We start from the raw sequence: 25,313 nt of genomic DNA, 5'->3' as shown, positions 1-25,313 counted from the left end.
AAAACTAACAAACTAATAAACAACAACAAAGCAAAAAAGATTATTTAAAGCTGATGTGGTTTGTGGCCCCATGGTACTTTTAATTCAGGCCCTGTTTTTTTTCCCCCAGCTCACAAAAGCTGCAAAACCCACCCACTTTCTCAGACCAAGACACATTTGCTCATGTCAGATCGCTTGGGGAGAAACCTAACTGGGGGTGACTTTATCAGACAGTCTTCCCATGAGGCATAGGCTATCCTAGAATCCGCTATTCTCCTGTCTGCCTCAAGTGCTGGGATTCTGGGCATAGATTCTGATCTTATGATGGTGGGTTTTATCAGGAGCTAGAGTCCAAGGTTTGTTCCAGTTCTCCTTGAAGGGCAACCATGAGTTCTTTATAGTTTGGCAGAACAAACAGAACTGCTTTGTAGTCTACTTGGTGGTTTCAAGTCTTGTTATGTATTTCATTCTATCACATTTGATTATTACCATTCTTTTCTGTGCTGACACATTAGGAAGCTACGAGACACAGGTGGTATTAAAGAACACCGTCTGCTCCATAACCAGCCTAGGCTTTGAAGTCCCCCGAGGCTTTTCTGTGTTATCCCTAGTACCTCCTTGTTCCTTTCCATTTCCCTCCTGCAATTTCTCCAGAACCCACTATCCCTTTCTCCTGGTCCCTCTCATCTTTTTCAAGCCGTCTGATCTCTTGCCTAGAATCTTAAGGCACTGAAATGTCACCATTCCCATATTTGCCCTTCATTTGCCCTCTGCACTGTCAATTTTCCAAAACTCGAACCTGATCATATCATTCCTCTGCTTTGAAATCACTTGTTGGTGCTTTGGCTCCAAGATAAGATCATGAAGTGTACACAATGTTACGCCATCTAGACTTCCAGCTAGATATCCTGCCTTATACCTGCTGTGCCCCCTATGGCTCAAACTGCCACCACCCCACCCACATACCTCATCCTGGGAGGCTTAGACCTCCAAAAGGCAGACTCCGTTTCTGTAATTCAGAAGCATTATCAGACAGTACAGTGCTAAGCTTCTATATGGATGAGTACTCCATAAATACTGATGGGTGAATGAATGAATGAAGGAAAGAATAAATGAATGCAGTGCTGGCCTTGCCCAGGCAAGTGAGAATGGATGGATGACAAGAACAGCTCTGAATGTTTGCCTGTAATTCAAATTCATTTTCTACTCCCCGCCCCTGTGTTTATGTTTTTTTCTAATTTACAGACTATCTCAAATACATTTAGCTTTGCCATGCATAACTGATTTATTCATTCTTCATAAATCAATTCCAATATAGCCATCTAGAAAACAAGAACCTCTTTTAATAACATTTACATCCCACAGAACTTATCTTTGTTTTAGTACATGTCATCATGCCCAGTATATAGAATTTTATGCATAGTTTCATCACCACGTTTCAATGACTTTCTGGCCTTTTCTTCTATTAATGGCTTCTTCACTAGGAAATCCTATGTAAAGACACTAAATAAGGAAAGAAAACTTTGAAAGCAAAGGAAGAAAAACGCATTACTATGGTAAGTGAACTAATTTTTACATGTGGCTCATAAAAAGAAGCCTCTTTATTTTGTGGACAGATTTTAATAAACTACAAGAAGTAGTAACACTTCTAAGAATCTACTGAAAAGTGGTGGAGGACTACTTGCTTACAAACACATTCCACAATCACAGGCAATGTCAAAAATCTTAGTTGGCTTCATTTGTCTAGCCCATGAAATGGGAATGAGCAATTACTTACCCTGATTCTGTATTGCCAACAAAATGAACACACACGAGGACTTGGGGAGAATGCCAAGTGTGACCCCCCCCCTTTTGTTTTACTAGAAGCAGTGATGATTTTGGTTTGGCCAGAAGGCTTACGTAAAGGTCTCAGTTTAGTGATAGCCTAGCACACTAGTTATTAAAGCCAGTCACTGCTACACTATGCTTGTAGATGCATGCACATATAAGTGAAATACTGCCTTTTTAGAGGTGTACTAATAAGAACCACAAAATATAAAAGCACAAATACTTCTGTGGTGATGTATTGTGTACCCTAATACACTTATCTAAGGATCAGAGGACAGAGCCAGCCACTAGATTAGACATAGAGGCCAGACAGTGGTGGTACACAGCCTTAATCCTATCACTCGAGAGGCAGAGTTCAAGGCCACACTGGAAACAGCCAGGCAGTGATGGCACACATCTTTGATCGCAGTACTGGGAAGCACACACGACTTTAATCCCAGGAAGTGATGTCTGGGCAGAGAAAGGTATATAAGGCATGAGGAAACAGGAACTCATCTCTTTAGGCTGAGAATTTCATAGAAGCAAGAACTAGTGGCTGGCTGTTCTGCTTCTCTGATCTTTCAGCTTTCACCCTGATATCTGGCTCTGGGTTTTCTATTAAAAGACCATCAAAGATTTGAACAACATACCTATCTTTTATAAACTTTAAATTCAGAGGCTATCTCTTGAGATACCTTTCCTACTCATATTTTTTGTCATCCTTGCTTTTGACTTCATTTTGATTTTTGAGACAAGGTCTTCCTATATAGCTTGAATTAATTCTGTAGTCCATGTTGGTCTCAAACTCTTCATCTTCCTACCTCAGCCTCTCAAGTGCCAGGATGATCAGTGTGTAGCAACACATCTTGCCTGTTATCCTTTTGAATCTATGGCATTATCTTTTTTTTTTTTTTTTTTTTACTTTTCTTTCCTTTTTGGAGCAGGGGACATTGGCTATTTTAGACAGGATCTCATTTGTGGGTCTTAGTGGGCCTAGAACTCACTATGTAGACTAGGCTAGCCTTAAATTTATGGTAATCCTCCTGTCTCTGTCCCTGGAGTGCTGGGATTACAGACATGCATCACCATGCCTGAAGACCTTTTTTTATATTGCTGTGTTCACTCTAACATATGTCATGTCCTCAAGGACCTTCCCTGGCATTCCTTAAAAAGGTTTTGGGGGTATTGCTAGGTTTTTTTTTAATGTGTATGGGTCTTTAGCCTACATGTATGTCTGGTCCCAACAGAGGCCCTAAGAGGGCATCAGAATCCCTGGAACTGGAGTTACAGATAGTTGTGAGCCTCCATGTGGGTGCTGAGAACTGAACCCAGATCCTCTGCAAGAGAAACAAGTACTTGTGACCATTATGGCATTCCTCTATCCTTGATGTGTTTTATTTCATGTTTCTCTTGCTGTTGTTGGTATTTTCAAACAGGGTCTTCCTGTGTAGCTCATTCTGACACTGAACTAATAGTGATCCTCCTGGCTCCACTTCCTGAGTGCTGAGATTACAGTTATGCGTATCCCTTTGCCTATCTGACTAACTAAAGTGGAAAGTGAACTCTTGATCGTCCAGCTTTACAGACTCCAGAGTGGTAGGACTCCAGGTATACATTATTGCATCAAAATAGAAAGGAAAAGAGGGGCTGGGCGTGTAGCCTGGTGGTAACAGGTTTGTTCAGCATGTGTGAGACCCTGAGTACAATCCTCAGTACTACAAACAGACAGAGTGTCATTCTCCAGTTACCATCTATTATTTGGTTTATTTCCATCCATCCCAGTACCTATGATAATGGGTAATTAACCATGTAATAGGTGTTCTATGGGATTTCTACATCCATACATTCTATAGCTGTGGATTCTATTAGTAATATGAAGATTAAAATATCTTTAAAATGCCAGGCGTCTTGGCACATGCCTTGACTATATGAGACTCTTTCTCAACAAAATAAAACAAAATGACACATTTTTTAAAAACTACCTGTGTCTGTGGAGGTGTCTCAGTGGTTAAGAATACATGTTCTTGCAGAAGACCCAGGTTCGAACACAGATGGTGGTCCATAACCATACATAACTCGAGTTGAGTTCCAGGGGATCCAATGTCCTCTTCTGATCTCCTCCCTCTTCTTTTCCTTTCTCCCTCTCCCCCTCTCTCTCCCTCTCTGTTAGCTAGCTTTCTTACATGGGGATAGTACCACCCACAGTGGGCTAGGCATTCTCCCATCAATCATTAATCAAGAGAATTCTTCACAGGCATGGCCACAGGCCATCTGATCAGGCAATGCTTCAATTGATGTTTTCTCTTCCCAAGTGGCTCAAGATTATGTCAAGTTGGCATTAAAAACTAGCCAGCACAACACCCAAGGACGTGACTTACCTATTCTGGCTCATCTCTCTGTACAGTATGCCTGTTGACACCTCTACAAAAGTATTCCTTCTGTTTATAATTTTTTTCTTCCTACCAAATAATTAATTCTTCAGGGCTCACTGTTGTGTAGCAGTTTTTTTCCTCCAAGATTAAAACCTTCCATTTTGGAGGGAAGCTTGTTAAGACACAAGAGATTTAGGAGGAGGTGAAACAACAGATTAAAACTTTCCACTTTGGAGAGAAGCTTGTTAAGACACAGGGGATGTATGAGAAGGTGAAACAACAAATGTTCTGAGGCAGTGGTTCTCAATCTTCCTAATGCTATGACCATTTAGTACATACAGGTCTTCATGTTGCGGTGACCCCCAACCATAAAAAAATGTTTTCATTGTTACTTCATAGCTGTAATTTTGCTACTGTTATGAACCATAATGTAAATATCTGATATGCAGGCTATCTGGTCTTGCAACCCCTGTGAAAGGGTTGTTCAACCCCCGGAGGGGTCGACCCACAGATTGAAGAGCACTGTGCTAAAGGGAGGAGAGGGAGGAGAAACATTCTATCCTGCAGGGAAGCTCCTGAAGCTCAGGAAGTAAACAACTCAAGAGCTTCAAGGATGCCCTCCAACTGAACAGATATACATACTAGGGCTCTCCCTCCCCAAGCACACTGAAGGTTTAAGGACTCCCGAGAGATACTCTCGGACAAGCTGATCTACCTAGAAGAGGATCAGACCAGTCAAGCTGCCTTGGCAGAAGAATCAGAAAAAACATTCAAACCACCTAGAAGAGGCAGAGACCAGGCAAGTCACTTAGAAGAAGCAAAGAGCAGTCAAACCACCTAGAAGAGGCAGAGACCAGCCAAGCTGCCTGAAGGAAGCTCAGACCAACTGAGCTGCCTGAAAAGACCACCCCCAATCTGTTGCGCTGCCTGTAAGTTGTGCAGTGAGCTCCAGTTTTCATAAGCTGCCCTATGCTGGGTGGGCTTTAGTGCCACAGCTGTCACTGAGTCATTCTAGTCCTGTAAGTTACCCCTTACCCATATTCCTGTAAACCAATAAAGCTCACTGCTTCACCAAGTTAGACTTCGGTGGTATCTATCATGAGCTCCCTATCTGGGGTAAGTAGACATCTGTTCAAGTCTCTCCAGAAATAGTGTCACACAATACCTGCTCAAATATATGTTTTTGTGTAATCTAATCCTTTACACAGACACATGGACATGAAAGGACTCTTCTTGTAAGAGCTTACAGGATTATAGCACAAATAATCACATATAATAATGATACCTACAGAATATCTTTTAAAACAGGGCATCACTATGTTATCAAGGTTAGCATCACACTAGTGGATCTGATGGCACACACCTATAACCCTAGGACTCCAGATATGAAAGCAGGAAGATCACTAATTCAAGGTCATTCTTAGCTACATCATAAATTAACAGCCAATCTGTAAAATACAGAGCTTTGAAAAGACAAACTAGCTGGACACAGTGGCTCACCGCTGTGAGAAACACTGGGGAGGCTGTGGTAAAGTAATTGCCACAAGTTAGGGGTTAGCCTGGGTTACATGGTAAGTTCCAGGCCTCCCTGGGCTAAAGAGTGAGACTCTGTCCTAAACAATGGGAAGGGAGGAAGTAGGAGGGAGGGAGGAAAGGGAAAAAATTGGGAGGGAAGGGAAAGGAAAGAAAGAAGGCAGAAATGGAACACTATATTCAAACAACATCACACCAAAAAAAAATCAGGACTCAAATAAATGAGATCATCAGCTCATTAGAGAAACAAAAACCCGTGAACAGGAAACCTTCACGAAAAGAAGTTATACTGTTTAGCAAACGCAAGAAACTATGTTCAAATCCATTAATTAAAACTGAAATTTGAGAGGCAGAGGCAGGCAGATCTCTGAGTTCAAGGCCAGCTTGGTCTACAGAGTGAGTTCCAGGACAGCCAGGGCTACACAGAGAAACCCTGTCTCAAACAACAAAACCAAACAAAAGAAAAAAGGATAGAAAGAAAAGAAAAAAATCAACAGATGCCAAAGGTGGTGGTGAACACCTTTACTTCTAGCATCCAGAAGGCAGATTTCTGTGAGTTCAAGGTCAACCTGGTATACTTAGTGAGTTCCAGGTCAACCAGAGCACCATAGTGAGACCCAGTCTTAAATAATACGAGTTAAAAAAAGAGAAGTATTAATAGGAATTATTCAGGCTTTCACATTGAAGATGAAAATTATGGTATTCTACACCATAGTGGTGAAAGAAATTAACACTGGCATACAGTCATGAAATAAAAATGCTCTCATATGCTTAAAAGATACACGTATACACTGTGGTGGTCTGAATAATAATGGCCGTCATAGACTCATGTGTTTGAATGCTTGGCCCCTAATTTGTGGAGCTTATTGGGAAGGATTAGGAGGTAAGGCCTTGCTGGAGGAGGTGTGTCACAGGAGGTGAGCTTCAAGGTTTCCAAAACACTCCCAATTTTCTGTCTGTCTCCCTGTCTCTGTGCATGTGTCTCTCTCTGTGTCTCTGTGTCTCTGTCTCTCTGCACCACCCCCTCTCTCTGCCTCCTACTTGTGGATCAAGATGAGAGCTCTCAGCTGTTGCTAACACCATGTCTTTGCTCCACCATCATGGACTCTAACCTTCTGAAGCTGGAGGCTGATTAAACATTTCTTTTGTAAGTTGAATTGATCATGGTGTTTTGTCATAGCAACAGATAAGTAACTAACACACACACACAGAGAGAGACAGAGACAGAGACAGACAGACAGACTATATAGTGGTTCACTGTGGCATTACTTGGAATAACAAAAGAGGAGAGTAACTAAAATGTGTATCGATGAAGCTTGGTTACATGAACTTAAAGCACAGCCATACCATGCACTGTACGCAGCCTTAGAAATACTAATGTAAGGAGGTAATCAAATAACCATTGGGATATCACTTAACTTTCCAGATGATTTCCTGCTAATGAAAATACAATTTTAAAAAGTGGGTAAGATCTGAGCACCTACTTCACCAAAGAGGATATATAAGCCTGACAAATGAGATAATGGTACATACTTTTTAGGAAAGCTGAAATAAAAATTACCGATAACAACAAGAGCTGCCAAAGATGTAGAACACACAGAACACTCTTATAGAGCTAGTTCAGATGCAAAATTTCACAGGCACTTTGAACAGTGTTTTGGCATTTTCTTTTAAAATCAAATACACATTTACCCCGAGGTTCAAGGCTCCCACTCCTGGGTATGCATGCAGCAAGAAAATGATAAATTTCCAAGTCACTGAGCTGAGCAAAAGAATTCAGTCTCAAAAGAGGACACAGGACAGGGGACTGGTAAGATGACTGAGTGGGGAAGGACACTTGCTGCTAAGCTTGACAACCTAAGTTCTATCCATAGAACCTACATGGTGTAAGAACTGATTTCTGAAGTTATCCTCTGTCCTCTACACGCACATTATGGCCCATGCATGTCCCACCCTCTCCATACCCCCCACACAAAGTAAAATAATATAAATTCCAGTGATGTGATATCCTCAAAGGAAAACAAAAAATGACTAGGACAGAGAAAAGATCAGTGATATCAAGGACTAGAGGGGACAGAAGTCTAAAATCAAAGGAATATCAAGAAGGAATTTTTCTATGAGTCCAGACAATTCAATATCCTGCCAGTGTGTTGGTAAGAAGAATGTATTAAAAGTTGCAAGGCTGTGTGCCTACTGTACACAAGTTACAAATATTTGGAAAACTAGCAATAATAGTACCTTCTATTTCTCGATCTAAAGGAGGCACATCGTCTCTCATGGAGAAATCCATAGCAGTCCCAGGGATGTCCATCAAGTCTTCATCGCTAGAGCTGCTCTGGAAGCTACTAAAACTCCCCTGATGGAAGCCTCTGTTATCCATGGCTCCTGTGTAGAAAAACAAACACCAGGCTCATCACAATGAACAATTAGCCCCTGACAGATTTTTCTTTTTCATTGTGCCAACTTCAGGGCTTATTTCACTTTCACAGCTTATTATTTCTCAAAGCACTCACACTATGCATTATAAACTTACTACTATTTACTTAGTAGCAGACAGGCCCATAGGCATGCACATACAATATACAACAGTTGGGGCTGAACAGATGGCTAAGTGGTTAGGAACACTTGTGCTTGCAGAGGACCTCAGTCGGGTTCCCAGCACCCACATGGTAGTTCACAGCCATCTACTACTCTAGTTTCGGGGAAACCAATACCTTCTTCTCACCTGTGTGGGAACCAAGCATGATGTGGTGGTACATGTACATACATGCAAACAAAGCACTTATACAGATAAAATAAGATGTAAAGATCTAAAAAGAAATTTAAAAAAACAAAAATATATTTCACAGCTACAATCAAGGGTGACGGCTTAAACCGTGACTTTCACTCTTATAAAACACATTCTCTGTCATCATATCATTAACCATCGTTCATCTTGGTTGTCAATTTGATCTGGAACTGGAATCAACTAAAAGGTAAGCCTCTGGGCATTTCTGTGAGGAATTTTCTTGATCAGATTATTTGAAGTGAGAAGACCCACCCTAAATGTGGGTGGCACCCTCAGGTAGCAGCCCACATAAGGACATGGAAGAAGGAAACTTGGCTTTTTGCCTGTTTGCCTTCACTGTGGCTGGCAAGTTCATCTATTCTGATGCTACAACTGCTACATTCCTTCGCTGATAGTGGACCCAGATTCCTCGGATATCTAACATAGACCGAAGACCGGTAGCTTTCCAGGAATCCTCCAGACCTTCAATGCCAGACTGGGACTGCTGAGATATCCAGCTTAGCCTCCTGGACTGAGCAAATACCAGATTGTCAGCCTGTAAGATGTAAAACAGCCATTTTTGGACTATCCAGACTTTACCCTGTAAGCCAATCTAATAAATCCCCTTTAATACTTATTATTCATCCTATTGCTTCTGTTCCTCTAGAACACACCCCCGTTCTGGAAATATGGTATTGAATCTTTAACTCCATCAGTATTGGTGGGGGGAATGTAATGCTAAGGGTGGCATTCAGGACCTCAGACATGCTATGACTGAGCTACAACACCTAACTATGGATTTTCTCTGATAGCTGTGTTTTTCTATATTTGCTCTGAATTTTACTTTAGTGAATTTATTCAAACAAATATCTCTTTACTGATTGCTAGCTCTTTCCCATTTCTGTAATTTTTCAACTAATCTTAGAGGGTTTCAAAATTAGGAAAAATAACAATTGCCATGATTTCCAGGCAAGCCTTGATTAAAGATTGTCTCCAAATGTTCAAAAAACTATAAACTTACTGAAAAGTGACAGAAAGGTACCCATGTGTGATGGTTTCTTGGGCCCTTTCTTGAAGTTCATGATCTTGACAGTTTTGAAGATTATAAGTCACAATTATTTTGTAGGCAATCTCCCACTTTTTAGGATATAAGTTCTTAATTCAGGGTAACCTCAAACTTACTATGTAGCTGAAGATAGCCTTGAACTCTTGATCTCTCTGCTTCTGCTTTGTAAGTACTGGGATTAGGTCTCTACTAAGAGGTACAACAACAGAATGTCGGTTTGTAACAGTGATTAGTTTCTGATGTGATATTTTGGTACTAATGAACTCTTTCTTATAAAATATTTAATTTAACCATTATGTATTTGCATGTAAGCAGTATACTTGTTTAAGCAATGTCTCAAAACCCATTGCTGTCATTTTCATGCTCAAATTTCCCAAAAGTTCTTCAGTAGGAACTTCTTCATGCTGGCTCCACCTTGCTTTCCTTCAAATTCATGGCCTCCTTTTTCATTAATTGTTGTTACATGCATATGTGTATAGACTCCAACACCCCAAGCCACAAACCTTCTCATACCACTTAGGGGTGATTCCCTAACCTACTTCAGCTACATGCACAGGTTTTCTACAGAAATAACGAACTTTCAAAACAGAAAATAAATAACCCCTGTACTTTAAACTTGATCCCAGCTCCCCATCTGTCTGAGATAAAAGATTCATTTACTTTAGTTCATCCTTTAAGGAAACCTACTGTACATTGACTAATACTGATCCAAAAATTTTACATGCTTCAAAATGTTCAACATTTTGAGTTCCAACAAGATTCCAGAAATGGAAATCCCACATGAGGTCTCCTCTGATTGGTTGCAGTCAAATGAAGTGTACTAAAATAGTGTATAAAATGACCTCTGAGCTATGAAAAATCTACATATAATACAAATTAGTATCATATTTAGACTTGAGTCTTATCTCAAAGACATCTTACTATATATGCAAATATTTCAAAATCTGAAACTTCTGGTCCCAAGCATTTCTGGTTTTGTGTTGTAAATTTTGAGACAGAGTTCTCACTATGTAGCCCAGGCTGGTTTTGAACCTGTAATTATCCTTCCTCAGTCTCCTTAGTGAGAATACAGGCATGTACCATCATGCTCTATTACTCTCCAGCATTTTTGACCATGGGTATTAAATGTGTATCCACAGATCCTGCTTACCTCTTCCTGCCTTCCTAAGAATGCCACTTTTGTTGTTGCCACTTCAAAGTCAACAAGACTGAAAACACAGCAGGAAAACCACTCATCTACACACAAATCATAAAATCCCAGAAGGCATGATCCTTGCCTCCCCCCCCTCCCGCCACACACACACACACACACACACACACACACACACACACACACACACACACACACACGTTCCTTTTAAATTGAAGTGTCATCAGTATTTATACTTAGTAGCTGTTTGATCGTAGAATTTGACATTTTCAATGAATCTACAAAAACATCCTCAATCTCAATTAGTGAGGTTTTCTAGATTTCTAAAACTCTCAACTGGAAACAAAGCCTCTTTTAGCTGATGAGGAAAAAAATGCTAACAAAGTAACTCAATTTAAATTTATTAAATGAAGCTAGGCATGGTAGCACAGGTCATTAATTCTAGCACTTAGGAAAACCAGGCAGGAGGATCCAGAGTTCGAGACCAGTACGAGATACATGAGACTTAGCCAGAGGAGGAGGAGGGGGGGGGGCAACATTAAATTCCTGGGGGGCCCATATGGTGGATACCTCTGAAAGAAAGCCAAAGAATTTGTAATTGTGACAGAATCCTTTCCTTCTTTCTTTCCCTGTGGTTATATGTTCCATTCCAAATGTGATTTAAAATCCCCAGTTCCAGTAACTTTACTAACCATACAAATCATGGAAAGACAGTATAGGAAGTCCAAAAATAATTTATGTTTGGCTTTGGAATGCATCCTGTATTCATAGTTTCAGATGTGTGCAGCTAGTGTGCTGAGAAGTCATCAGAACAAAATAATACACCAGAGAAGACCCAACAAAGGAGTAACTGGAAAACTTCTCAGTTTCCCCACAGGGACCTTACAAAGCCTTTCCTGTAAGCCACTGACATGGAAAAACCCAGCTAAACTGAGCTAGCTCATATTAAAGTGCTCCTGAAGCGGCCATTTGGTTCAATGTTTGTATTATAGAATGTTGCCTTAGTAAATGCACAGAAAGACAGTGAACCAAGCAAAACGGATGAATGAGTGGGAGCGCAACAAAGGAAATACCAGCCAGAAAGGTGACTGTGGATAATTTATTTGGATACAGCACTTACACTTATTTTGCAGACATAAAGATGTTCAAAAGAAAAACAAATAAAGCATCAGAACGGATAAACAAAATCCTTTCAAGCTGACACTTGAGTTGAGCCAGGTGGTTGCAGCCTGTAATCCCAGCTACCTCAGACAGCAGGAGGATTGCAAATGCAAAGCCTGTAGACACTAGAGAGTAAGTTCAAAGCCAGACTGGAAAACTGAGTGCGGTGTGTCTCAAAAGAAAAAGTATTAGAAGGGATGAGAACACATCTCAGTGGTACAGCACTTGCATAGGTAAGTGAGGTTCTAGATTCAAGCCCCAGCACCACAAAACGAATCAATGAACTAATTAATTTTCGCTTGTCTTTTAACATATTTTCATTGAAATGCAATGATATCACCTCCCCCTTCTCTTTCGTCCTCTCAACCCCTCCCATGTGCCCCTCACTCTCAAACTGGTTACATATGTGCACAATTATATAAATACAACCTGCTGGGTCTGTTGGTTACCCAACACAAACTGGTCAGCCCTAAAATCATATACACACAAACGACAAATAATATTTTTAAAGCTGATATTTGAACTCCAAGCCCAAGGATCTTTCCATAATACCTTGTGACTCCACTAGGATGGTTCAGTCCAAAGAATGGTATATCTGGAATAAATCAAAGCTGTAGGTGGCTACAAGCGAGAAGACAGGCTGAATTTGGGGCACGCCAGGAATAACCTAAGGGGGGTTGATTTGTTGATTTTCCCATCTAGTTCTGCTGTTGCAGGTAGACCTTGTCAGGCATAGAAGGCTAAGGAGAGGTAAAGTGGGGAGAGTGTTATGTGGTTGGTATTGGGGTAGCAGCACTGACATATGCCCACTGTTACTCCCACAAATTGGTTATACCTCAAACAGCGCACACCAGCTTAGCTCTCCGTATCCATGAGTGTTGTGTCTGCCAGTTCAACAACTACAGATCAAAAATGTTTTAAAAAATATCAGTTCTATGGTGATGAAATAGAATTCTACTTCTTGTTATTATTACCTAAACAATATAATGTAACAAATGATTTCATAGCATTTGCATGTATTAAATATCACAAACAATCTAGAGAGGATTGAAAGTGGATTAAGAAAAATGTATATAGGTTGCATGCAATACTGTATGTCAGTTTATATAAAGAACTTGATATCTTGAGGAGGGGCTCTGAACCAATTCTCCATAGAGATGGAGGAATGACTGTACTTTTTTGCCTGTTTCTCTACAAAAGCCAGCTGCTTTATGTGGAATCCTGCCTATCCCCAAGCCCATTCCTTTTCAGTCTGGTGAAATGATATTGAATCCATCTAAGACCAGCTCAAACAGGCTTTTCCTTCAATACTCCCTTTGTTCAGACTGCCATGTTGACTGCATAATCTCTTCTACTTCAGTCTTGTGATTATACTGTGCCCCATTTATGTTGTCTCAGCAATTTCATGGTGTCTCGGCATAGGTGTTCAATAAACGTTTACAGCAGTTGAGGGGGAGGGGTAACAGCTCATCAGCACATGTATATGGCCGACACTTAACAAATCTTTACCTTGCACTAACAGGGAAGGGAGCTGTGCATACACAACGAGTTCATGACTCTGTCGCTAACTCTTCAGGAATTTATGATCTAGGTGGGGAGAGCCTTAAATGACACAACAGCTGTGCTGGACTGTTAGAACAAGATACAGTTGGCATTTGGAGAATGGAGGGAAGCTCGGAAGCTAAAAAAAAAAAAAAAAAAGAAGCCTTCATGGAGGAGAGAGGCTATTTCAGGCCCAGGAAATGAAGTGATCCGGGCCTTGGTGATCCATGTCTGTCTAGCATTTACTCTTAACCAGAATACAGGTACAGTGTCTGTGAGAAACTGCAGGGCTTGGGGAACCAAATGGAGTCATGGTGGTTTCCAAAGAGCAGAATGATAAAAACCCCATTCTGGGAAGCAAGTGTGGCTGTATGATACAAAAGAGAGAGGCAGAAGCAGCTTTGCTACTTCTAGCTTCAATGTAGGTGATTTCCTTAAAAGAGGAAGATGGATTTTGTTTCTTGATTCATTCAGTCAGACCGTCTTTTGATTGGAGAATTGAAGCCACTGACATTAAAACTTACCACTGAATTTATGTATTTAGGAATATGTATGTGTATGTAACAACAACTAATGAAAAAAGAGGACATATTTTTGAAAAGAGAGCAGAGATATATGTGGAAGGATTTAAAGGGAGGAAAGGGAAGGGGAAATGATATAATTACATTATAATCATATAAAAAAGAAAGAATTAATTTTTTAAAAGAGGAAGAGGAAAAAAGAAAGGAGGAGTATATCTTCCCAGAATTTGTGCTAAGACCAAGACAAGAGCCAGCTGGTGGGTGTGGACTGGGTGGTGTTAGTTTGTGGTATAACTTACTGTCATCCTGTTTTACTGAGTACTCATACATGCTGATTCAAATAAGTTAATATTCCCATATCAACTAAGTTATTGTCTTAGGGTTTCTATCGCTGTGATGACACACTATGAACAAAAGGCAAGTTGGGGAGGAAAGGGTTTATTTGGCTTACACTTCCATATCACTGTTCATCACTGAAGGAAATCAGGACAGGAACTCAAACAGGGCAGGAACCTGGAGGCAGGAGCTGATGCAGAGGCCATGGAGAGGTGCTGCTTACAGGCTTGCTCCCCATGGCTTGCTCAGCCTGCTTTCTTATAGAACCCAGGACAACCAGCCCTGGGATGTGGCCCTATCCACCATGGGCTGGCTCCTCCCCCATTGATCACTGGAGGCATTTTCTCAACTGAGGCTCCTTCTTCTGATGACTCTAGCTTGTGTCAATTTGACACACAAAACCAGCCATTATACTTATTTAGCAAAAACAAATATATAAGCCAACATGTGAGTGAGCTAACAGCACAAATGACCCCTTAAATAAAAAGACTGAGTATAGCATAGATTTCAGCACTAACATGCAAAGAGAAGCAATAGATTTTTCCAGTTCTCACTTTTGTTCCACTAAAATATTTCTTGGCCTGCAAATGACATTCTGGGTAAGTACAGGTGCCAAATATTGTAAATATGAAAAATGGAGAATGTGGTTAGAGGAAGCAGGGTGTGGTGGTTTAAATTAGAAAGGGCCCCTAGAACCACATATTTCTTTTTTTTTTTTCCTTTGGTTTTTCGAGACAGGGTTTCTCTGTGTAGTTTTGGTGCCTTTCCTGGAACTCACTTTGGAGACCAGGCTGGCCTCAAACTCACAGAGATCCGCCTGCCTCTGCCTCCTGAGTGCTGGGATTAAAGGCATGCGCCACCACCGCCCCAGCTAGAATCACATATTTCAATGTTTGGTCTCCAGTTGGTGGAAATGTTTGGAAGGATTAGGAGGTGTGGCCTTGTTGGAGGAGGTGTGTCACTAGGGGCTGGCTTTGAGGTTTCAAAAGCCCATACCACTGACAGTTATCTCTCTGCCTCCTGCTTATGCACCAAGGATGTAAGACGTCAGCCACTGCTCCAGAGCCATGCCTGCCTGCCTGCTGCCATGCTCCCTTATCATAATGTTCATGAATTCAACCTCTGAAACTGTACGCCTCAATAAACTCCTTCTTCTATAAGTGGCCATGGTGTCTCTTCACAACAACAGAAAAGCAACTAAGACACAGGAAAAGAGGCATTGCATGCATTTTAAATAAAACAATAAAGAATATTGTTTACAATGAAATTTTAAGATGTGATCATGAAAGCAATGGCGGCACAGACGGAAAACGATCTGCTATATGCCGACTCTATTCAAAACCAGAGTTGAGGAAGGAGAAAGGGTCAGAGAGGGGGAAGTTTCAGAGGTATCAAGCTTAGGACATGACACAGGGGAAAAAAAAACAACCAGAAACCCCTCTGCATCAAACCCAACTTGTAACAGAACTTGTGTGGAAAAAATGTGTGTGCTGTGCAAAGGACCCAAAAGCCTCTGGTACAGGGATTAAAAATTAAAAATTTTAACCGTTTGTATAGCAGTCACCATTAGACTTTCTCCAGCTCTGGCCCACCTATACTCTCTGAAGGCCCTTTTCGCTCAATAAACTGTCTTCTTCTGTTATTATCCAGGTATCTCTGTCCAAATCTTTGTTCAAGAACACAAGAACATAAAAATCCAGGAAGGGCCCTCTAGGCTCCAATATCCTTCTATTATAAGGTTACATAAAACCTGTGTTCTCCAGTGCCTGCCACAAACAGAGGGCTCAAAAACACTCTAGTTTATACTCCAATTGCTGTTTTAATTGTCATATTTTGAGAAGCACAAATGAACTCTGGATATCTGATGTTAATCTCTGAGATGACATAAAGATGCTTATTTCAGAGGTCTAGGATGACCTTTAATCCAAAGGATTGCCTTAACCTATCAGAATTGCAAGTATGAATCCCCAGGAGAAAATCACTGTGCTTCTTCTCCTCACAATGTGGTCCTCATTGGAGGGCCATCCTCACAAGTGAGCAGGGGCTTGAGAAATGATGGGAAGTGTAAACAGGCAGTACTAGAGCAGCAATTCTCAAATGTCTTCATCTCAAGATCCCTCTAGGATTCAACATTATTGAGGACTCTAAATAGCTTTGACTTATGTGGATTATATCTATAGATAATTACCGTATAAAGTGAAAACTAATAAATGTTTAAAATATATATTTATTCACTTATTTAAATGTAATAAGCTGAGTGCAATAGTTCAAATCTCTTATCCCAGGAATCAGGAGGATAAAGCAGGAGGATTGCTATGGTTCTGAAGCCATCCTGGGATACATGCCATTCTTGGAGTCCCTGCCTAAATAAATAAATGATTAATTAATAAGCAAATAAAATACACTAACACTTAACTCAATACATTAACATCAATAAATTTTGAAAGATAACAGCATTTTCCCATACATAAACTAGCCTATAGAATATTCCAATGTATGCTTAAGTTGAAAACACAAGTAATGTCTAAACACTACCATGAAAATACTTTTGACCTTGTAGCCACCCCCACAAAGGTCTCGGGAACCCACATACCACACTGTACAAACTGCTGATGTAGAGAAAGAGCTAAGCTGGGAGAAGCTGTACTTGCACAACAACTGATAAGAAGGAGGAAGAAGTCACATCAGCCAGAGACAGTTGTGAAATGCAGCAAATGACAAGCTAATCTTTTCTGTGAATACTTTCCAAAGAATGGACAACCTAGATCTATAGTGTTTGGATCGTTCCCAACAGATGAATAAGCAGGATATACTCTAGATGATTTCCTCAAAATGGCTTTAAAACTTCAGATAAATTAAAACAATATGCTATCTTCTCTTAGAAGACTAGTTTTTCTTTAGTTTTATCTCAAAGTTCTTCGGATATAATAATATATGTTCTGTTACACAGAGTTTCAAAAGTGCGACAAATGAGCTGAGGATAGTCTAATGTGGCTGTAAAACCAGAGCTGAGGCTAAGGAAGGAGGATACTGAGTTGGAGGCAAGTGTGGTGAGATCCACGGTAAGAAGCAATCTCAGAAAGCAGAAATTAATTGTGGCAATGAAGTATCTAGAAAAGCACCCTAGAAGATCAAGAATATCAGGCATGACAAAGACAACACTGTTTATAAATCCTTTCCACTTTGAAAACTACATATAAAATTCATAAATCAACTTTGAGAAACCACATATCAAATCTCATTGAAAGACTTCCCTGCTCTATCTAAGAGGGAATTAGTTCAGGAATGCAAGCCTGGAATCACAGGAAAGAATGTCAGCATCCGTTATCTGACAGATACAGTGTGAACAACTGGTGGATTCCTCTGCTGCCATGCCTTCCTGACCAAGATGAAATGATCCCTTCAGAACATAAGCCAGAAGAAATCCTTCCGCCCTTATAAAGAAGAATGCCAACATGACCAACAAAAGGTCTTAAAACAGATCAAAGGGTCAAATTCATCCGAGTGTGGTAAGCTATGACTGTAATCTCAGGACTTGGGAGACTGGGGCAGAAGGATCCCTCCAAGTTTGGGACTCATTTGGGTTATACAACAAGACCCAGTTTCAAAAAGGAAAAATGAAAAAGAACCTCAAAAACAGAAAAAAATTAAATTCATGATTAGCTCAAGCATATATCAAGAACAGATTTTTAATTTACTTTCATTCTGGATTAAAACATTGAAAATAGTCTATGTAGAGGATTTTTTAAGACATGATGTAGAATACTGGAATTTAATCCAATAATCAAAATATCATTTCTCTTAAAACAAGAAGGCAAGCCTGTAATTACATGCCTGGAAACCTAGCACTGTATGTAGCAGGAATCTTAAAAGTTCTTATTAATAAAATCAAACCCGAGGCCAGTTATTGGGGTGAATACTGGAAGGTCAGAGAGACAGAACAAGCCACAGCTATCTCACCTCACCAGTTCCTCAGCTGGTCTTGTTTCCTCAGACTGGAAGCCTCTGAGTTCTCATCCAGAATGAATCCCAGCTGAACTGTGCTGCTTCAAAGCCTGAAAGCTTAACCAGCCAAATGGATAACCAGCCAAATGCTTCTAGTTTCTGGTCCTCACACCTTATATACCTTTCTGCTTTCTACCATCACTCCCTGGGATTAAAAGCTTGCTTCCTGGGATTAAAGGCGTGAGTCACCATGCCTGGCTGTTTCCAATGTGGCCTTGAACTCACAGAGATCCCAGATGAATTTTTGCCTCTGGAATGCTAGGATTAAAGGTGTGTGCTATCACTGCCTAACTAGTGGCTTTTCTGTTCTCTGACCCCAGATAAGTTTATTAAGGTACACAATATTTTGGGGAACACAATGCCACCACAACTGTAGGTGAGTAAGGTAGAAGGTTCAAGAGTTTATCCTCAGCTGCATGAACTTCTGCATTTGACAGTTAAACATCCAATGGAGGATTAATATCTAGAATATACAAAGAACTCAAAAAACTAAACATCAAGAAGACAAACAACCCAATTAAAAAAATGGGCCATGAATCTGTACAGATAATTCTTAAAAGAAGAAATACAAGTAACTAATAAACATTTTTTTAAATCATTCAACATCATTAGCCATAATGGAAATACACATTAAAATTTCCTTGAGGTCGCATTTCATAACCAATTAGAATGGCTATCCTAAAGAAATCAAATAATAACAAATGCTGGAGAGGATTGAGAAAATACAACCCTTATTCACTGCTAAGAGTGCAAACTATTGCAGCCACTATAGAAATCAGTATGGAGGGTCCTCAAAAAGCTAAAAGCCATTCTATCAAATGAGCCAGCTGTGTTGCTCCTAAACATATACCCAAAGCACTCCAGAACCTCCTAAAGAGATACCTCCTCAACAATGTTCATTGCTCTTCTAGTCACAATAGCTAAGTAATGGAGACTGCCTCTCATCTAGCAACAGGTGAATGGAAAATGAAAATGTGGTACTCACACACAATGAAATTTTACACAGCTGTAAGGAAAAATGAAATTATGAAACCTGCAAGTCAATGGATGGAACGAAAACAATTATACTGAGTGAGGTAACCCAGACCCAGAAAGACCAACATGACATATTCTCCTTCATATTCAGATCCTAGCTTCTAGTCTTTAGATTTCTGTGTTTAACTTAGGATAGCTGCAAAAGCCAGAAAACTAGAAAAGGGTCGTTGAAGTAGAACATGTTTCAAGAGAGAAGACATAACAGAACACAGGTGATATAAAAACAGAGAGGAAATTTAAGAAGGGGAGAGCAGGGGATGGGAGAGACAAAGAGATGGGAAGAGAGGGCTAACCAAAATGAATGGTATGTATCTATTTATATGAAAACATACTACTTAGAAAGCCAACTAAAAATATAAAGGGTGATACCCTGCATGGCTGACTAATGCTATCTCTAATAAACAGTCCAAGGTGTGGAGTACCTCCTCATAAGCTGTTGGTCAAGGAGGTCATAGAGGCTCCCAAAACAATACAGGCTATTGCCATACCTTTTGGTTGCCCACCAGAACTAGTTGATAAAAACCCATTGCTGAAGACACCAGAGACCTGTGTGTAATACAGAGAAATCAAACAATAACTGAGCTGGAAGCTTCCTCCATGCTGGCCAGCTCTCAACATGAAAGACACTTCAATGTAGACTGTTGGGGCAGGGAGGAGACATGATGGTCTTACCCAGGTAAGGACCCTAGGAAGTACAATACAACCTACCAGGCAAGATTGAAAAAGCACTCTCTGCTTGGTTCTGAGGCCTGCTCCCCCAAAGGGAATTCATGCCTGGTTAAATAATACACTTAATAGCTGTATTTTTTACATATAGCCATAGCTTAGGCAGTCTCGTGCCTTATGGGGGAACTTACACTATTTAGCTAAATTAACATATCATCAAGCTGCCTTCTAAATATATATCTCTATATCCACAAACAAATGCTACTCTCAGTCTTAATTGGAGAAACTTTCTCTTCACAACAAATGGTAATGAATATGGAGATACATAACTGCCCAAAGTGCTTGTAAATAAGTTTTCATCTCCCAAGGAACATTTATACCAGTCTCTAAGGAACAAAATGAAGGAGGGAGTGGAAAGAATGTAAGAGTCAGAAGATAAGAAGAAGGGCTGTGAAATGCTGTCTTCTGGTTATGACACAGCCAATACATTAGAAAACCTGCCGGCCGGTGGTGGCGCACGCCTTTGATCCCAGCACTCGGGAGGCAGAGGCGAGCGGATCTTTGTGAGTTGGAAGCCAGCCTGGTCTACAGAGCGAGATCCAGGAAAGATACAAAGCTACACAGAGAAACCCTGTCTCGAAAAACCAAAAAAAAAAAAAAAAAAAAACAAAAAGACAAAAAAAACCCCACACACACACACAAAAAAAACCCAAACCCTAAATATAGCAAGAATAAAATCATCTCACTTGAATTATTTTATATCTATATATGATAACTTTGTTTTGCTTGAGTTAGGGCTTTCTTTGTAGCCCAGACTGACCCAGAACTCATTATGTAGACCAGGCTTGCCTGGAACTCATGGTCCTCCTGCTTCAGCATCCTAAGTAGCTAGTATTACAAGTGTGTGCCATTGTGACTGGCTTAGATTTATATTCTAAACTAAAGGTCCCATGGCAACCTTTATATACCTTGATATCATGCTATTGAAAATCATCTAAGTGAGTAAGTAGGCAAAGATATTAATATATGTACTTTCTTCAATAAAATATGACAGGCTTAGTTTTATAGATTTTAATCTTCTATAAAGAAATGATAATCTGCCAGACAGTGGGTGGCACATGTCTTCCTTTAATCCCAGAACTTGGGAGGCAGAAGTAGATGGATCTCTGTGAGTTCAAGGCCATCATGGCCTACAGAGCAAGTTCTAGGACACCTAGGGCTAAACAGGGAAACCTGTCTTGAAAAAAACAAAAAAAAAAGAAAGAAAGAGAGAAAGAGAGAAAGAGAGAAAGAAAGAAAGAAAGAAAGAAAGAAAGAAAGAAAGAAAGAAAGAAAGAAAGAAAGAAAGAAAGAAAGAAAGAAAGAAAGAAAGAAAGAAAAAGAGACAGAATGGAAAGAAGGAACCAACAAAGGGAGAGAGGAAGGAAGAAAGAGAAATGATAATCATTTTACTGGCATTGGATTAAGAAAAGATTATAACCAGGCAGTGGTGGCACACGCCTTTAATCCCAGCACTCAGGAGGCAGAGCCAGCTGGATCTCTGTGAGTTCAAGGCCAGCCTGGTCTACAGAGCGAGATCCAGGATAGGCACCAAAACTACACAGAGAAACCCTGTCTCCAAAAAAAAAAAGATTATAACAATGGATCAAAAATATCAGAAAAAATATTTATAAACCAGAAGCAAAACAAATATAAGAATCACTTTTAACTTAGTAATTGAGGAAATGCCAGACATTACAAAGGAAAACATGGCATTAGAACATATACTATACTACAAAAATGCCAGACTTTTAAAAAGATCATAAAGAGAACACAAATCCAGGTGTGATAACACATCCTGCACTCTGGCTAAGGCAGGAGGATTGCCAGGAATTCAAGACCAGCCTGGGGTACATATCAAGGCCCTGTCTCGCAAAACCAAAGAGAAAGACGCATGAGGGTCCATACAAGTTCAAGGCCAGTCTGGGCTACATAGTGAGTTCTAGTGCACCTTGGGCTACAGAGCAAGACCATGTCAAAAAAAGTAAATAAGTAAAATACAATAAATTTTAAAAGAACACAGAATATCATATTTATCCCATACATGAACATATAACTCACAGAGAGGCATCCCATGCCTCGCACTTAATAACAATGTAGTCTGAGAGCAGCATTGTCCATCCACAGAGTAATTCCATTTGAACTGTTGTTTTTAAGTCAAATGTTGAAATTAGCTTCGTGGGCTTCCACAAGGCTTTTTCAATGCATCATTAGTTTTAGTTAACCTACCCACTACTCCTTTATCTCCTTCCCCTCCCCCATCCCTGTTTATTCCTTTACTCTCAGCATGCTCCCATTTCTTTCATTTCCCGTGTATTCTACAATCATTCAAGTCATTTTTTAATTGAGTTGGGAGACAGTAGGTTTCCACACAGTGCTTTATACACCATTATAACCATTGGGTTAGCTCTCTACTCCACTCCCTACAACTCTCCATAGTCCTTCACCTCTCCCTGCTTTAAGCCTTTACATCCCCAGTATTCCACCTCCCTGGTTTCATTTTACCTATAATCTACTATCCTCCCTCTCTTAACCTGCCCCAGCTTCTAAAGGGCTCCTCTAGTTTCCAGGCTTCCACTTGTTTTCCAAGTTAAACATGCAAAAGATTTGAAGCTAGATCTATATATGAGAGTGAACATACAATGTTTGTCTTTCTGAGACAGTTACCTCACTCAGGATAATCTTTTCCAGTTCCATTCATTTACCTTCAAATCTCATGATCTCATTTTTTTTCACAGCAGACTAATATTCTGTTATGTATATGTACCACATTTTTCTTATGCATTCATCTGTTGATGGATATCTGGGTTGCTTCCATTCCCTAGCTATTATGAATAGAGCTGCAATGAACACACTAAATGGTCAAGCAAGTTTCCACGGGAGGGAAGAAACCAACAGTTCTAACCAGCTAGGACACCTATGAACCACAACAATGATCAGAATGGTATAATAATGACTTGAACTGGGGAGAGGGCTGAGGAGGTAAAAGTGCTTGCAGCAAGCAGCGAGACCTGAATTCAAATCTCCACCATCCATGTGAAAGAGCTGGGTATGGCTGTGCACGGCTAGAGGCCAGCGTTGGGGGACAGAAATGGGCAGATCCTGGGTCATGCTGACCAGCCTCCTTAGCCAAAACAGCAAGCTTCAGGTTTCAGTGTCTGAAAGGAGTAAGGGGGAGAGTGAAAGAATATGACTCTATGTCCTCCTGTGGCCTCTACATGTGTGCATAGGCGTGTACACACACATACACAGAGAGAGAGAGAAATAATAATAATGACCAAGAATTTCCTAAAATTAATGATCAAATGTAAGTCCAGAAAGCTCAAAATACACTGAAAAGGATAAATGCCCCCCACACACACACACAAAAAGCCTATATCTAGATATATACGCCAAACTACAAAAAATCAAAATGAAAGGAGGGAGAGAAGAGAAAAAAATTGTAGGACGTCGTAAAACTATACTTTTCATACTGGATAGATAAGTCAAATCAAAGCCGAAATACGTAAAAATCAATCATATTTCTACTTTAGGAAAATAGAACGAACTGTATAAGTAGAACAAACTAAAACAAACTGAGTGTTTGCATTTGAAATGCTTCCCCAAGCTTATTGTTGGAAGCCTGACTTCCAAAGCAGGAGTACTCAGAGGTGGAGCTTTTGCAAGGTGTATGGATTTGGAGACTCCGACCTTACAAACAGATTAAGTCATCAATGAATTTATACTTGATGGCATTACTGAGAGGTAATGGAAACTGTAGGAGGTGGGCCTACTTCACTCCATGTCCTGGAAGAATACATCGTTTCTTTTCAGTTCTGGGGGTTGAACCCAGGCCATCTTGCATGCGAAGCAAGCACTCTATGAACCGAGCCTACCCCTTGGAAGCGTATATCCTGATCCTGTCCCTTCCTCGCTTTCTCTGTTCCCCAGCCATCGTGAGAGGAGCAGTTTTGTTCTACCAGGTGTTACATGCCATGATGCTCTGCCTTACCTTGGGCTCAAAAGTAATGGAGTTAACCCACTATGGACTGAAATCTTTGAAATACAAACCTTCCAGTTGATTCCTCTACGTATTGTCACAGTGATGGAAAGCTGACTAACAAATCAACAGAAAAAGTCAACAAAATAAAAACTTTGTTCTTTGAAAAGATTATTAAACTCCTAATCAGATCAACCAATAAAAAAAGATACAAATCACTAATATCAAAGCCAAAATAAAAGCTTGGTATGGTGGTACATGCCTGAAATCCCAGAACTTGGAGGGCTGAAGCAAGGGAGTCATTGAGGTAAAGGCCAACCTGGATTACATAGGAAGTTCAAGACCAGCCTAAGCTATATACTAACAGTTCTGTGTCTACACACTTTATTATAGCCTAGATAAAATAAACTAATAATCCATCAAAAGTACAATCCACTGAAAAACTAGATCATTAAACAGGCCTATATGATTTACATAAACTGGATCAGTAATAAAATTCCAAACCAGAATACACAAATGAGTTCACCAGTGTATTCTCCTATACTACACATTCAAGCCAAAATCACGTTAGTTCTCTACAATTTCTTCATTCTATGAAGCCAGCATTAACCTACTACCAAAATTACGAAAAGAAATTCTAAGGAAACTATAAACCAATGTCGCTTATTTAACATGGATGTGAAAAGATTGGAGAAATCCTCAGCAAATCAAATACAACACTTCATAAAAAGGAGCCATGAACCATGAAAAGACACGAAGGAGCCTGAAATGCGTAAAAATAAGTAAAAGAAGACCTTGTGAAAAGATGACACTGTGATTCCAATGATGTATGTTCTAAAAAAGGCAAAACTGTGGAGACAATAAAATGAGCGTGGCTTCAAGGGATTTATGGTAGGAGAGGAGAATACAATGAACAGGCAGGGCACAGAATATCCTATAATGGTAGGTGGTGGATATATTTTATTATATATTTGTCTAGACCCATACGATATACAACATGGGAGGAAACCCTGCCAAGCACACTTGTGCCTTCCTACGTGTCCAAATACTTAAGAAGGCTAGCTCAAGCCCAAAAGCTCTGGTCTACACTAGACAACCTAGTGAGAACCTACCTCAAAAGGGGGGGGGGGCGCTGGAGAGATGGCTCAGAGGTTAAGAGCACCAACTGCTCTTCCAGAGGTCCTAAGTTCAATTCCCAGCAACCACATGGTGGCTCACAACCACTTGTAATGAGATCTGGTGCCCTCTTCTGGCCTGCAGGGACACATGCAGGCAGAATACTGTGTACTAAATAAATAAATCTTTAAAAAAAAAAAAAAAAAAAAAAAAGATGGCATGTGCCTCTAAACGCAGGGA

At 40.2% G+C, this 25,313-nt stretch overlaps 1 protein-coding gene across 2 annotated transcripts in view; it reads right to left on the bottom strand.

Annotated features, from left to right (window-relative positions):
• The window catches only part of Clcn5 (chloride voltage-gated channel 5), a 160,284-nt gene that overhangs the window by 47,257 nt on the left and 87,714 nt on the right, over positions 1-25,313 (bottom strand). For both annotated transcript variants that reach the window (XM_006995055.4, XM_015988602.3), the window contains one exon: positions 7,929-8,075. In XM_006995055.4, coding sequence (XP_006995117.2) covers positions 7,929-8,075 — 147 coding nt within the window. The remainder of the gene's footprint in view (positions 1-7,928; positions 8,076-25,313) is intronic.

Source organism: Peromyscus maniculatus, chromosome X (genome assembly GCF_049852395.1).
Source record: "Peromyscus maniculatus bairdii isolate BWxNUB_F1_BW_parent chromosome X, HU_Pman_BW_mat_3.1, whole genome shotgun sequence".
In the NCBI taxonomy this organism is placed as follows: Eukaryota; Metazoa; Chordata; class Mammalia; order Rodentia; family Cricetidae; genus Peromyscus; species Peromyscus maniculatus.
This window is presented reverse-complemented; position numbering and strand designations above follow the sequence as displayed.